Genomic DNA, 13371 nt, shown 5'->3' on the forward strand with positions numbered 1-13371 from the left:
CCCATCACAATATACCACTCAGTGCTGTGAGAGGGACATATCAGGTATGAGAAAGTTAACTCAGCAGGTAGGGAAGGCCTCACAGAGGAGGAAGCACCTGAGCTCAATCCATAAGAAAAAGAAAAAGTGGTATGATGTTGTCATTTACTTGAAAATATCCACTATAAACATTGTGCTAGTATCTGCTAATTTATACTGCATTCTAAGGGGTGGTCAGTTGCTCTGATCAGAAATCTCTACTCCGGGTCATTTAATCAGAAAGGTCTCAATATAAGTCAGGGCCCAGAACTCCAGCTTCCTTATTCCAAAAGAAACCAGAAGCTTTTATTATGTCAAAATAGTGAATGCTAAAATGGCTTTTCAGTGGGGGAAATTATTGCTTTCTTAATTAGCATAAGGGATTCTATAAATGATCTCTCATTGATGAAATTTGTGGTATTTAGTATATATGAATTCAATATGCACTGGCTGCAGTATTTTATTTTATTTTATTTTTAAATTTCTTTATTTATTCATGAGAGACAGAGAGAGGCAGAGACACAGGCAGAGGGAGAAGCAGGCTCCATGCAGGGAACCTGATGTGGGACTCGATCCCTGGTCTCCGGGATCACGCCCTGAGTCGAAGGCAGATGCTCAACCACTGAGCTACCCAGGCATCCCTGGATGCAGTATTTTAGAGACCTTTCCTACCTCTCCACCACCAGGTGTAAGAGTCCACTGAGGCCATTAGTCTATACCCTTAGTTTGGGTGCCCAAGGCTGAGACCTAAATGTTTGGATTGGAAGATTCTGATGGCATCACAAGGCAGAGGGGATGCTACTTCTAGAATGTTGCTACTTCTAGATGCTACTTCTAGTGTCTGAAAGCAGACACTAATGGTTATCAGATCATCTAAAAAGGCACTGGAATTCACCAAGCTCCCAGGGTTCTGACTGGTCTTGTACTTGCCTGCTAAATTATGTTTGGTGAAAGGGTCGTCTGGGAGGCTCAGCCAGTTGAGCATGTGACTCTTGATCTCAGCTCAGGTCTTGATCTCAGGGTCATGAGTTCCAGCCCCACACGGGGCTCCATGTTGGTGAAAAGGTATCACAACATGTGGCAGCAATTGGTCCTAGGAATCTTTTGCATCATAATATAGTAAGCGTGTGGAGTCTGGGTACCACCTGCACCTGCCAAAAGACTGTACGCTACCAAACTGGTTTAGGTCAATTTGCAACAAGTTTGACCAGATAGTGCTGGCAAAGAGGCCCTCTCGGGTGGAAAAACACTAGGGCCATAGCACAGAGAATTTTCAGGGACTTGTAAATAGGTGGATTCCCCTGAGGTACGGGGTGCCGGGGGAAGGAGAATGAGAATGTTTCCCTCCTGAAGGATTTCTGTGCTCAGTTCCTGAGTGAGGCTTTCATCCCTCACATTAGTGTTGTTGAAAATGGGCCCAAGGATGATCTGCATGGAATCACCTGGGAGGGATGGGGCCTAGATTCTACTCTGTAGCCACGTCTTCCCCCACCAGAGTTTAAGAACATGGAAAGCCACTGTAGGCTGCTCAGCAGTGGGATGACTGGGTGGATGATTGGGGTGGTGGTGAACCAGAGCTTCTGGCAGCAGAGTGAGGTGTGTTGGGAAGGTCTGAATGGTCAGGTTTTAGTGACAGTTCGGAAGATGGTTCTAGAAGCGGGGAGTTGTTTTAAAGAGCTGCTGGTAGCCAGCCTGAGTGACTGATGGGCTGCCAGAAGGCTGGTTTGAGGGAGGCAGCTGGACTTATGACCGACATGACTGGCTTGGGGACCAGGTGAAAAGTGATAGGAGCAAGGCTTTCTCAGGCTGCTGTTGGTTGTCCTTTTGGTCTCCATTATGCAGATGGAAGCTTGCTTGTGGTCCAGTCACTCCTTGGGCCTGTTGGGCTGCTACCCGACTGCCTCTGCTAACCCAGGGTGACTGAGCCCTCTTAGCACTGCCCCGGCCTGCTGGCAGCTGCTCTGCTCGTGCCGGTCACTCTGTCCCTGCCTGCGTCATGCCTGGCCCATGATAAATTCTAGAAAGCATGATTCAAATGAGAACAGCATTATTTGGTAACATTCATGTAAAGAGCAATTATATTCTTCGCCATCACATGCATTTAGTTCCCTTCAAATAAAAGAAAAATAACCCAAAAAAGTGGATTATGTAGAAGAAATGACAGGGCTGTTTCCCTCTGGTCACTGTTGCCCCCAAATCCCTGCCAGATGGTCAAGCAGAGCAGCTCATGTTTCAGCAAATTACGGAACCTCATTAGGACTCTATTTCATGTTTTTAGATGCCGTAGGCCTTTATATGAGGTGATGCTGATTCCTTAAACTTGTATGACAACATAATGAATGCATGTTAGTGAAGTGTCCAATGAAATGTGAAACAATCAGTGAATTCTTTGCATATTTTATTTTTCTTTTTTTGATTTCCAACTCACACACATCTGGCATATTTTACATCTTTGCAATAAAACATGGTTACAATAGCTTAAGGAATTTATATATCCAAAATATTTCACCATGATCTCAAGATGAAATGAACTTGTCTTCCAGATGTTCGGTATCCTCCCAATTCTAAGCTACAAACTCAAGATATTGCTTACAGCCTGGTGATGAATAACTTAATCATTACGCTGATCCCCCAGAATTTCAGAATATCATAAATACAAACAACAATGAAGAAGGAATTCAGTGCTAAAACTTACTAATACAAGGTGGATGACAAAGAAGTAATCACGTCAATAAATAATGATATGTTTCTGGTGCAAAGTGCCAATACAAAGAACCCATTATCTTGTTGTATCTTTTTAAATAAATGACTGCAAGTGAGTATAAATTCTGAGAAAATTACATTCCTGGAACATGCCTCATAGCCCTACCGACACAATATGTACATCTATGACGATACAGCCACCAAATATACAAAGAAGAAACATGAATAAGTGTATATACCCCTGGGTGTGTAACTTGATCAGTACAAGGTATGGAAAATCATTTGATACCCATCAGTTTATATCATAAAAAGATGAAGTGCCTTAGGCTAAGAGTGTGGCTTTAGGTGAGAATTGCACAAGAACCTAAAGGAATAACCTCAGTTATTGTTAGAATAAAGTCTGACCCGTTATTAAAGAAACTAAGCTATTCGAGAACCGAAGAGAAAAAACCAAAACAAAATCAAACCAAACTAAAAATAGTTAGCATCAGATTCTCTTCCCCTAATGTACACACACTAAGCCAGCAGGATGACTCTGGAAGAGATGTCCAGGAGTTGGGAAGTCATTACTATGGAACTAACGATCATGACTCCTATTTATACAATAAAAACCAAGACCTCATCCCTAAGCCCCCTTTCTGCTGTGTCTTCAAATTATGAAGGGTAGGGCTGAATTTTCTTTGTATAAAGTAGCAAAAATGGCAAATAATGGCTTAGTATCCAAATGCTTTATGAGCAAATTTCACTTAGAAGGGATGAATGTAGATTAAAAAGTGCAAACCATATTTTGGTGAATATGTCCAAAATTACTGAGCCCAAATTCAACCCTTTCATACGAGCTGTGTCCTTGGACATATCTTTCTGTTTCATAGTGTGAATGCACCTGTTCCATCAAGACATCAGGATTAAAGAACATGCAAGTTGTAACTCCACAATAAAATTAAGAAACGTTTTGTTCTTTATACAAGGTTTTACTTTTACAAAAGTATCCCTTTAAATAAGATGCATCTGATGTACAAAGTATCAAACGTGTTTTTTTTTTTTTTTTTTCTCAGCTTGAAAAGAGGCTGGAAATGGGATGCAGGTTAGGTTCAAAGCTTAAACTTTGTAACAACTGGACACAAGGTTCCTCAGAATTGTCAAAAGTCTCTTGTGACGCGTCCTATTACCTTTTCTCAATAAACAACAATATATGAAATAATTACCAAAACATCTCCTAATTCATATAATTTACATGATATAAGCTTGCTTGGTAGCAGCTGGTGTTCAGTCGTGAAAAAACACACAAAGTAAAGTGGCTGCTGACTACAATGTACAGCTATTGCTGGGTGTGATGGAATGTACAAACGGAGGTCGATGTAGACGAGTTTTTTCCACCAGAGATATTGCCTTTCCATGCAGCACTTGTGCTCTCAGCTTTAACTTGGCTTTTGGGTCTTCGTTTTTCTTCAGTATCTGTTCTGATGCTCATAATGCCACCGATTAAAATCTATATTAAACGCTACGATGCTACCAGAAGCCATACCAGTGATCAGAGTCCTGGAAAAGCAGAGACAGTGGTTAAGAGTGATGTAAAATCACTGATGCATTTGCTACTTTTCTACTAGACAGTATCATGCGTTCTGAGTTCCCCAAGTGTTAGTTTTGTGTTCACTGACACAGGATTGTAACCTGTTCTTGGTTCTCCTGGGAGAACTTGAACCAATCCTGCTCAGATCCGGACTGCCAGACCGAGTGTTGTGTAGCTTTTGATCAGATAGTTCCTCAGATAGACACTTTATGGGTAAGCATCCTCAATACGTGCATGTAACTTATGTGCGTGTGCTACTGCTCTAACATATCAGGGACATTATAAAACACAAAAATAATGGAAATGAGGGATGAGATTGAGCTAGAAATAGGAACTTCATCAGTTTCTTTCTTCCTCCTCTTTGGAGACCCCTGACATTAATGTGACTCTGCAGATGCTCCCCGTCTACCCTCTCTTCTGATGCCTAGTGAATTAAGCTTCTCTTGCCCTCCTCACTCTTCAAGAAAAGTCAATCACTTCCTTCTCCTGACATGCCGTCCCTACTTCCCTCCCATACAATGATGATTATTATTTGGGCACTGAGGAGTCACTAATCTTAGTACTTGGTGGTGCGTCATCTATGATGGTGGTAGGTAGCGAATGTTTGCAACATGAATGAGTAAGAATGTCAGGGAGAATGTTTCAACTTGATTTCACTACTTGGTATCAAATACTTTAGAAATGCTCATGTATCTATACGTAATTACATAATAAAGCATTCCCATTTATTCATGAATACTGACTACAGCATTCTGGAATACTCTTAAAATCACCTGCTTACATTTTCTTTAAAAACAGGCTGGGCAGCAGATCAAAAAATATCCCTTTCTCAAGCTCTTAATCATGTTACTTCTCTTGATGACTTCAGTACCATTTTACTAGATTGTGCAGATGCTTTGTTAAATTTGTGATATAAGCCTTAGTATTGATAATATTTTGAAACCCATACTTTAATAAAGAATATACATGTAGATGAAAAAAGTTGGTTAATACACTTTTCTTATTTCTGTTAAATATACAGCAAAAAAGGAGAAATTATATACCACATTAAGATTACAGAGTTTAAGATTTTTTTGAATCTAGAAATTTTAGACTTTATATTCCAAGTATCCTTTTCATTTTACAATAAACACATTGTCCTGTTGCCAACTGAGGCACAAGGGAAAATTATTAATTAATTCTCATATCAGTTCTTTAAAAAAAGATTATAAAGTTTTAGGGGAATATATAAAATATAAAAAAATAACACAAATGAGAAATGTGTGAATAAGAAAGTGGGAGGGAGGGATTGTCTCAGTAACAGGTGAGTGTTTTATATCTTTTAAAACAGAGGCCAGCTCTGCTGAGAGTTGCTGGCTACAAGGATGCCTCAAGCTGAAACACACCTGTGCTGAGAAACATGTGTCTTCTTCCCAGAATGGAAGCCAGGGGGGCTCTGTCTGAGGCTAGGTGAGGCCCTTGGAACAGAGACGTTGGTGGGAATAATTCTGTTTGGAGCAGTGTCTGGATGTGCCTATTCTTCAAAAGACCCATTTCTTCCTTTATGCAACCCTGTTATCCCCGCCGATTATTCTCTTTCTGTTTTCTTCCTACCAGAATCCTTTCTTATAGCACTTACTCCCCTTCTCAACTTATCCTTTTCTGTGCTAGTCTTTCTTCCATCTGGATGCTGGAATCTTATTCACAGCACATTTCACCCTTGGTAGAATGTAAAGAAGTTTCAGTGACAGTTCTCAAGTGATTACGTTTCCCCTTGGCGTGGCTCACCTCTGGTCATGGGATAAGTCCATTGCTCTAATGCCAGCATCACATCCAGGGTAAATGTATAGCTGCTTGAAGTCACAGGCCTGCCAGACCTCCACCACACCATTGTCCCCTCCGGTCACCAGGTTCTGGCCATCACTACTCAGGAGAATGGCCTTCAGAAAAGGCAGAAAAACAACAATTTCTCTGTTTTTCCCAGATGGTCAATGGTCATTACCCAAAAGCACTCAACACAGTTCCCTCATAATTATTATCTGCTTTTAGCCATTTGTCCAAGTTGCCTAAAGTCCACTCCACAGAATTTCCAATGTGGAATTCATCAGAGTTCTTACATAAACAAAGGATCTTATTAAAACCAATTAAGGTTACAAAATAACAGAAGTCCCAAAGAGAATATTATCAATCTAATCCAGGAAGAATTTGAGAATTAAGTAACATGATGTTTTGTTAAGTCCTGAATAGTAACAATGTCAAGATTTTCAGAACAAATGGCAGAAGCATATTTCAAAAACGGTTTTTAATAATGATAAACCAACAATCAAAATTCATTTATGAGTGAAGGGCAGTCTGGTACATGTAATTTTGGTCTAGGATTCTAACAGTAACATTCTTTGACAAGAAACTCACTTTTAATGTCAGATGATGCAGAACTGTTTATAAAGGAGCTGAAGAAAGACCTCCTTAGGGGTCTGACTTCTAATCAAACAAAAGCTATCATCTCTAAATCCACTGAGTTAACTACTTGGGATTAAATGAACTTTGGGTTTGTTCAAAGCATCAATCTACATGAAGTTACATGCTTTTAAAACCAGCACACATTTGGAGCACCTGGGTGGCTCAGTTGGTTAAGCTTCTGCCTTTGGCTCAGGTCAGGATCTCAGGGTCCCACCCACCCCCTCCCTCCCCTAGTTGAGCCCCCCCCTTGAGACTCCCCCTCCACTGCTCAGTGAGGAGTCTGCTTCTCCCTCTCCTTCTGCCCCCCCACCATACTCTCTCTCTCAAATAAATAGAATCTAAAACAAACAAAACACAGCACACATTTATCTGGATACCAGGGAAATTCTATTACGAATCCTTTAATGTAAGGTAGCCGATCGGTCTCGTGGCTTCAGTCCCTGTTAAGCACTGAACATGCAGATTTACCCTGGTTGAATCATTGATCTCCATTTGAGCCAAAAGTTTCCCGTTAATGCTGAAATTGCTGAATCGCCCTCGTTCATAGTATATGATACAGTGGCCTTCACTAGAGACGGAAATCAAGCGGGGGAACAAGCAGTTTTCTGGTCCTTCTAGGGCTCGCAGCAAATCTCCAGTGATGGTGTGGACAAGGCAAGGGCCCTCTGCAGAAGGAGGACAGCCAGGGCTGGAGTCATTCATGATGACAAGTCACATATGAGCTCTCACAAACCCACAAACCCTACCTCGGTACGTACACTCAGATTTGTTCAAAGAAGGCAGAGAAGAAAAGAGGTACGCTAGCAGGAGCCAAGAACTGGTGTTTTATTTAAACAAATCAAATACAGGAAGCTGTTACCACATACAGATCTCCCCAACTTTTTATCTAGGGAAATATCTGGTCTTTTCCTTCATGAGATAATATTCTCATGAGATAATACACAAACACTTTTTGTCTGTCAACATGATCAGTGAGGCAAGAGTGCAAAACTAGTATGGGGAGTAGTGACTTATTTTGCTCTGATTTTTCTCCCCTGGCAGAAATCTTGTTGATAAGATAAAAGTTTCACTAGCCAAGTTGATAGAAAAAATAACTTGGTTAATATAGTTTGATATTACTTGCCCCTCAACAAAACAACCTCATGAAAACAATGAATTACATTTTTATTTTCCAGTTGACTCCAGTAGATACATATTTTACAAAACACTTAGCATTATAAGGCTAGACCTAATTTTTTTCCTGATTTCTAAAATGATAGAGAATACAGAAAATCAGGGAGAAAAATAACATAGCAATCACAATATCACCCATCATCTCTAGAAAGTGTTGTTTTTTTCCCCCATACCTGTCTTTTTTTTTTCCTTTTCACTTTACAAGATAGGATATTACACAAATTGCTACTTTAAAAAATATTTAGAAAAGGATATTTATTGAAAATATTCTATGTGTTCATAGGGTTATTTACTCTTAGACACAAAAGTGAAAAAAACACAGTCCCTAACCTTCAGATATTATATCCATTCTTCATAAAGCAGCCAGGACAAGCTCCTGAAAACCAAATCTGATCATCGCATCACTTTGCTTAAAAAACCTTCAGTGGCTTTCCAGTACGCTTGAAATAAAATACACATGGCAATCAATCCCTGTGCCACGGGCCCTCCCTCCTGTCAACTTTCTCTCTCCCTAACTCCACCGCAACAGCATCCCCTCAGCCCCTCTGCTTTTCTTGCAGTTTCTCCCAAGTATGAGGCTCCTTCCTGCCCCAGACCCTCCCATGGAGAATTGGGTGTCTGATCCGGAAGTAGAATCCAAGTTTCCTGATTTTTCCTGAAACAATTCCACAAAAAGCAAAACCTCCAGGTACTCATGTGTCCTTTCCCACCAACCTCTACAAGCCTAGGGCCTTATAAAGGAAGGGGCTTCTTGAGGGAGGTGGGTCCAAGGCTATGACTGAGAAGCAACCTGACTGCCCCCACCCCCAGATTCCCTACTACCTCACAGATACCTCCCCCCATCTTTTATGTGTTATTTTTAATAGTTGCATCGCAGGGACATGCTATAGTTTAATTTACCAGTGTCCTGGCTAGAATGCTGGTGGCCACAAAATACTACATAACATTTTACATATATTTTATATTAATACTAGTGAATATTACTAATAAAATGAAACAGTTGCAAGGAACTCAGAGGATTACATTGTCTATAGAGAGCCTGCTAAAGGAAAGACATCATAAATCATGGTTCACTTGAGAAAATAGTACAGTTTTTAAAGACCTAAAATGAAAGAAATGCCTTCTGACCTTTAGCACCACTGATAACAAGTCCAAGTTCTGCACAGACGGAAACACAGACAACTTCATGGTCATGGCCTGTGAGGACAGCTCTGGGTGCAGGATAGTCACCTGCAAGGAAACCGGAGCAGTGAGTTAGCACAGACCAATGCTAGAAATGAAGAGCTACACCATTAACTCAGACATTTAAAATAATAATCATTAATATTTATTGAGTGCACTTACTAGATGTGTGACCATGAGCCAGTGCCTTAACCTGTTTCCTCACCTTTAAACTACTACTACTGTAAACCCACTCTGTGGGTCATTTAGATGACTGAGTACCTTAACAGATGTGACGTGCCTACAACATCATGACAGTGTGATAGCTATTCTTTTCCTGACCATTGTTATGAAACTGACACCAAGCCTGCCAAGGTATTTATATGTATTATCTCATTTAATTATGGCAATATTCCTATGAGGCAGGTACTGTTGTTATCCCTATTTTATAGCCAAGAAACCCAAGGCTTTGCAAGGTTATTCAACTTGTACAATTTCATACAGCTAGCAAACACTGGACTGAGCCCAGAGCCATCTAATTTTGAAAACCATGCTCTTACCCATTTAAAAACATTCCTTAAAATCTCCAACAAAACAGGCTGAGGTGCTTTGATTTTGAGTGAGAGGAAGGTAGGGAAGGAAAGAGATGACCATCTTAAATTTCCACTTGACTTAATGTTAAATCGAACCTAGCTAAAAAGTCCAGCTGTGTTACAGGACACAAACATTTTCACTGCTAAGTGCTTTCCCAATCATTAAGTGAATGATTGGCATTCTTCTAGGCAGGCTAGGAGCTGGGACCGTAAAGAGGTGTAAGGCATAACCTGGAACTCTTGAGAACTCATCAAACAACTTCGGCCTTCCCCAGGCTTGCCATTGGACACACTCCACTATACCAAGTGTGAGGAAGAACAGATTATATGCAGAGTATATGCAGTAGGGATCAAAAGACCTCCATACGAAGAGAACATCAGAATATTAGGTGAGTAACCTGCACAAAGACAGCGTGGGAAGGATCAGCAAAGTTAAGAGGGCATCATGCTGAAGCTTGCCTTATTGCGGCAAACTGTTTGGAAAAGCCAGTCTGGGACAGAAATGAGGGGTCTCTACAGGCTTCGGTGCAGATCGTAAAAGAAAAGGAAACAATAGCAAGTCACAGAGGCACTGCAGAAGGTGAATGGGCTATGGTGCCAACCTGGGCAGGGTTCTCACAGGTTCCTTTGGTGGATAGGAAAAGCCAGTATTGGCCATCCTGGGCATATGTGAGGACCTCTAAGAGACTCATTGAGGTGAAATGCTATTGAAGGTTGAAGGTTGTGATCAGAAAGGAGGATGTGAAACACTTAGTAACAATACAGTTTGGACCTGAATCAGCCCATCAGATTCAACAAATATTTTATCAATGCCTTGTAACACCCCACTATTTCTATTTCTCATTAATATCACACTAATTAATGTCTTATGTTGCCTATTTCCTTCTGTTTTTATTTTTAAACAGTTCTAGCTGACTCCTAGTGTATGACAGTTTTATCTGGATGTCTGGTTTAGCTGACTCTACAGTACTATCTTAGCAAACCGTCAGTAGGATACATAAATATGCCTCTGTGCATATAGTACGAATGTATTATTTCATCTTAAGTTATCAGGATTATTGGCCATTACTTTTTCTCCTTGAAAAGTCATGTAGGAACTTGGTGTTTATTTGAGATTTTATTTGAGATTTTATTTATTTGAGATTTTATTTGAGATTTATTTATTTTGAGATTTTATTTGAGAGAGACAGACAGAGATTGAGAGCAAGCACAAGCAAGGGGAGTAGCAGGCTGAGGAAGAGGGAGAAGCAGGAGGGAGCTCAAAGTGGGGCCCAATCCCCAGATCCTTGGGATCAAGACCTGAGCCGAAGGCAGATGCTTAACTGAGTCACCCAGGCTCCCTCTGTAGATGTTTTCTTGGGAGTGAAAAGTTCTATGAAAATTTTAAATTTCAGATTTATACTTTGAGGATACTCTAAACATATTTGTTAACCAGTTATAAAGACGAGCTCTCTCTTTGCTGTCAAAAATTTATGCTGCGGCAATTTAAAATTGACTTATGCTTTAACAATTAAGATGAACTAATTAATTCAGTGTTTCTCAAACTTGTTCATGGGGTCCGAGAACACATTCCTCAGAGTCAGGGTTTTTTTTTGGGGGGGGGGGCAAGTTAATTATAATTTTGTTCTATTTCGTATTTTGTATTTACATTCAATTTGCCATCAAGTGCCCTCCTTAATTTTGTTCTCTTTAAAAGGGATCAGTGTAATAGTTAAGTTTGAGGAACACTGTAGATTAATTTTTTTCCTCCAAGGTCACTGATTCTTTTCATGTTGGTAGCTTCTACAAAGCTATCTGATCTTCTTTTGTTTTTAGACATAATTAAAAATTAGTTACATATTAAATATTTATAACATATGTATAAAATTAAGAGAATAAAATAAATTCACTTGTACTCATTTCCTAGCTTAAGAAATATAAAACAGTACTCAGTAACTTTGGTTCTCCTTTTCTTATACCTTAGACTTATGCTTTTTTATTTATCTATAAATTTTTTTTGAGAGACAGAGAGAGTGTGTGTACACGCATGTGAGCGGGGACCTGGGGGGGTGCAGAGGGAGAGTGAATTTCATCAGGCTCCACGCTCACTGTGGATCCCGACTGGAGCTCAATCCTATGATCATGGCCTGAGCTGAAACCAAGAGTCAGAGGCTTAACTGACTGAGTTACCCAAGCATCCCAAACAAATGCCTTTTTAAGAAAAAGTTCTGTATTTTTCTTTTATTCATTCTGCTTCACCTGGTTGTTGAGCTTGTGATCTTTTCTCACATTGCTTGAGTTCCTTGCATGCTGGCCTGTTTTTTTCTGTCAATCCTACTCTGGGTAGGGTGCCCCCAGCCCCAATTCTTTTCTCCCAGAGAACCACCCTGTGCTTTGGGGTGGACACTGCTCTGATGGCTCCCACCTGGCTGCGATGCCTGGTCTTCACTGTGGAGGGGGCAGGGTGGGGGACAGCGAATGTTCACCGGCTGGCAATTGTGCCTGCCTCCCTGGATCACCCCTCCCTTGGCACCAGCAGCATGAGAAGCTGCACTGGTGCTTTGATTCTATGCCCCACAGAGGCTGGAGGGAAGGCAACAATAGGCCTGGGAAAATGGGAGGGAAGAGCATAACTAAGATGCCTATACTGCGAGACGCACAATGTGCTTCCTCTGGTTTGCCAACACCTCCTCCTTTAGACCCAATCATCCTCTTATCTCTCCAGGAATTGCTCAGTTTCCTGTGACCTTCCCCAGATCCATCAGTTTCCATTTTGCTTTTGGGGCCTCTCTTTGCTGGAATATGGGAGAAGCAGGGCGGCAGCCCGTGTGTCATCTTCTAAGTTTTTGTATACCACTATGATGGTTTTGAATATTGACAAAGTATCCATTTATATTTGTCGGCAATCCTGGATTTGTCTGAAATATATTTATAAAATAATGCTCTAAAGATGCCTTGAGTTCCCTGGTAAAATGAAAATGAAGATTTTCTGTGTAATGTGATCCTTAATTTTCCTAATTATTTTATGTCAGAGAGACTGGTGAATTAAAAAAAATTATGAAATTATATGCTTAATAAAATTTACATTAAGTAAAGAGTTTTCTAAACTTTTTCCCTTATATGCTACAGAAAAAAAGTAAAAAGCTATCTAGTCCTCTTGCAGGGAATTGAAAAACATGTATAAAACTACTCCTTATGTATGTAATCTATTTTCTATTAGGAAATAAGCCTTTCCAAGGCTTGCATTTGATTTAGAAAGTCAAAAAAATTTTTTTCATTACCATCTCCCCAGATCATTTGAATAAACCATGGAGACTGTTAAGGGGATATTGTTCAGGGCCCCTGAAAGCACTGTTTTCCTCTTTAAACTAGAGAAAAGTAAATAAAATGTTATTCAGGGGTTTTTGAGTTGGGAAACCAGCAGCAAGAGGAAGCATATTTCCCTGCCAGGGACATTTCATTGCCAGGGACAGATGTCACACACCCCAACAATCATTCAAAATCTTGGGACTATCCTGTCACTGTCACATCACAACTGATGGATGTGGCTGGGGGTTAAAGGGCCTGTGCACAGGGAGGTGGAGGTGAACGCTCCCCACCCTGTGTCCCCCCCTTCAACACAGCGCCATCGCCCTCATCTCCTCAACAGAGGAGCTCTCCATGTGATGGAATTACCATGGACGATAAAGAGCAAACATGCCCTATTTTGAGATTGCTTATAGGCAAGCCATTTGG

The 13371-nt window shown here is 40.6% G+C and overlaps 1 protein-coding gene across 11 annotated transcripts in view; it reads right to left on the bottom strand.

The window, feature by feature from the left end:
• Positions 1–2399: 2399 nt before the first annotated feature.
• NBEA (neurobeachin) overlaps positions 2400–13371 on the bottom strand; it is a 674173-nt gene continuing 663201 nt past the window's right edge. For all 11 annotated transcript variants that reach the window (XM_072795453.1, XM_072795459.1, XM_072795454.1 and 8 more), the window contains 4 exons: positions 9032–9133; positions 7199–7395; positions 6059–6210; positions 2400–4260 (listed from right to left, as the gene is read on the bottom strand). In XM_072795453.1, the coding sequence (XP_072651554.1) occupies positions 4170–4260; positions 6059–6210; positions 7199–7395; positions 9032–9133 (542 nt within the window). In that variant the 3' untranslated portion in view covers positions 2400–4169. The remainder of the gene's footprint in view (positions 4261–6058; positions 6211–7198; positions 7396–9031; positions 9134–13371) is intronic.

Source organism: Canis lupus, chromosome 24, assembly GCF_048164855.1.
Source record: "Canis lupus baileyi chromosome 24, mCanLup2.hap1, whole genome shotgun sequence".
NCBI classification, from domain to species: Eukaryota; Metazoa; Chordata; class Mammalia; order Carnivora; family Canidae; genus Canis; species Canis lupus.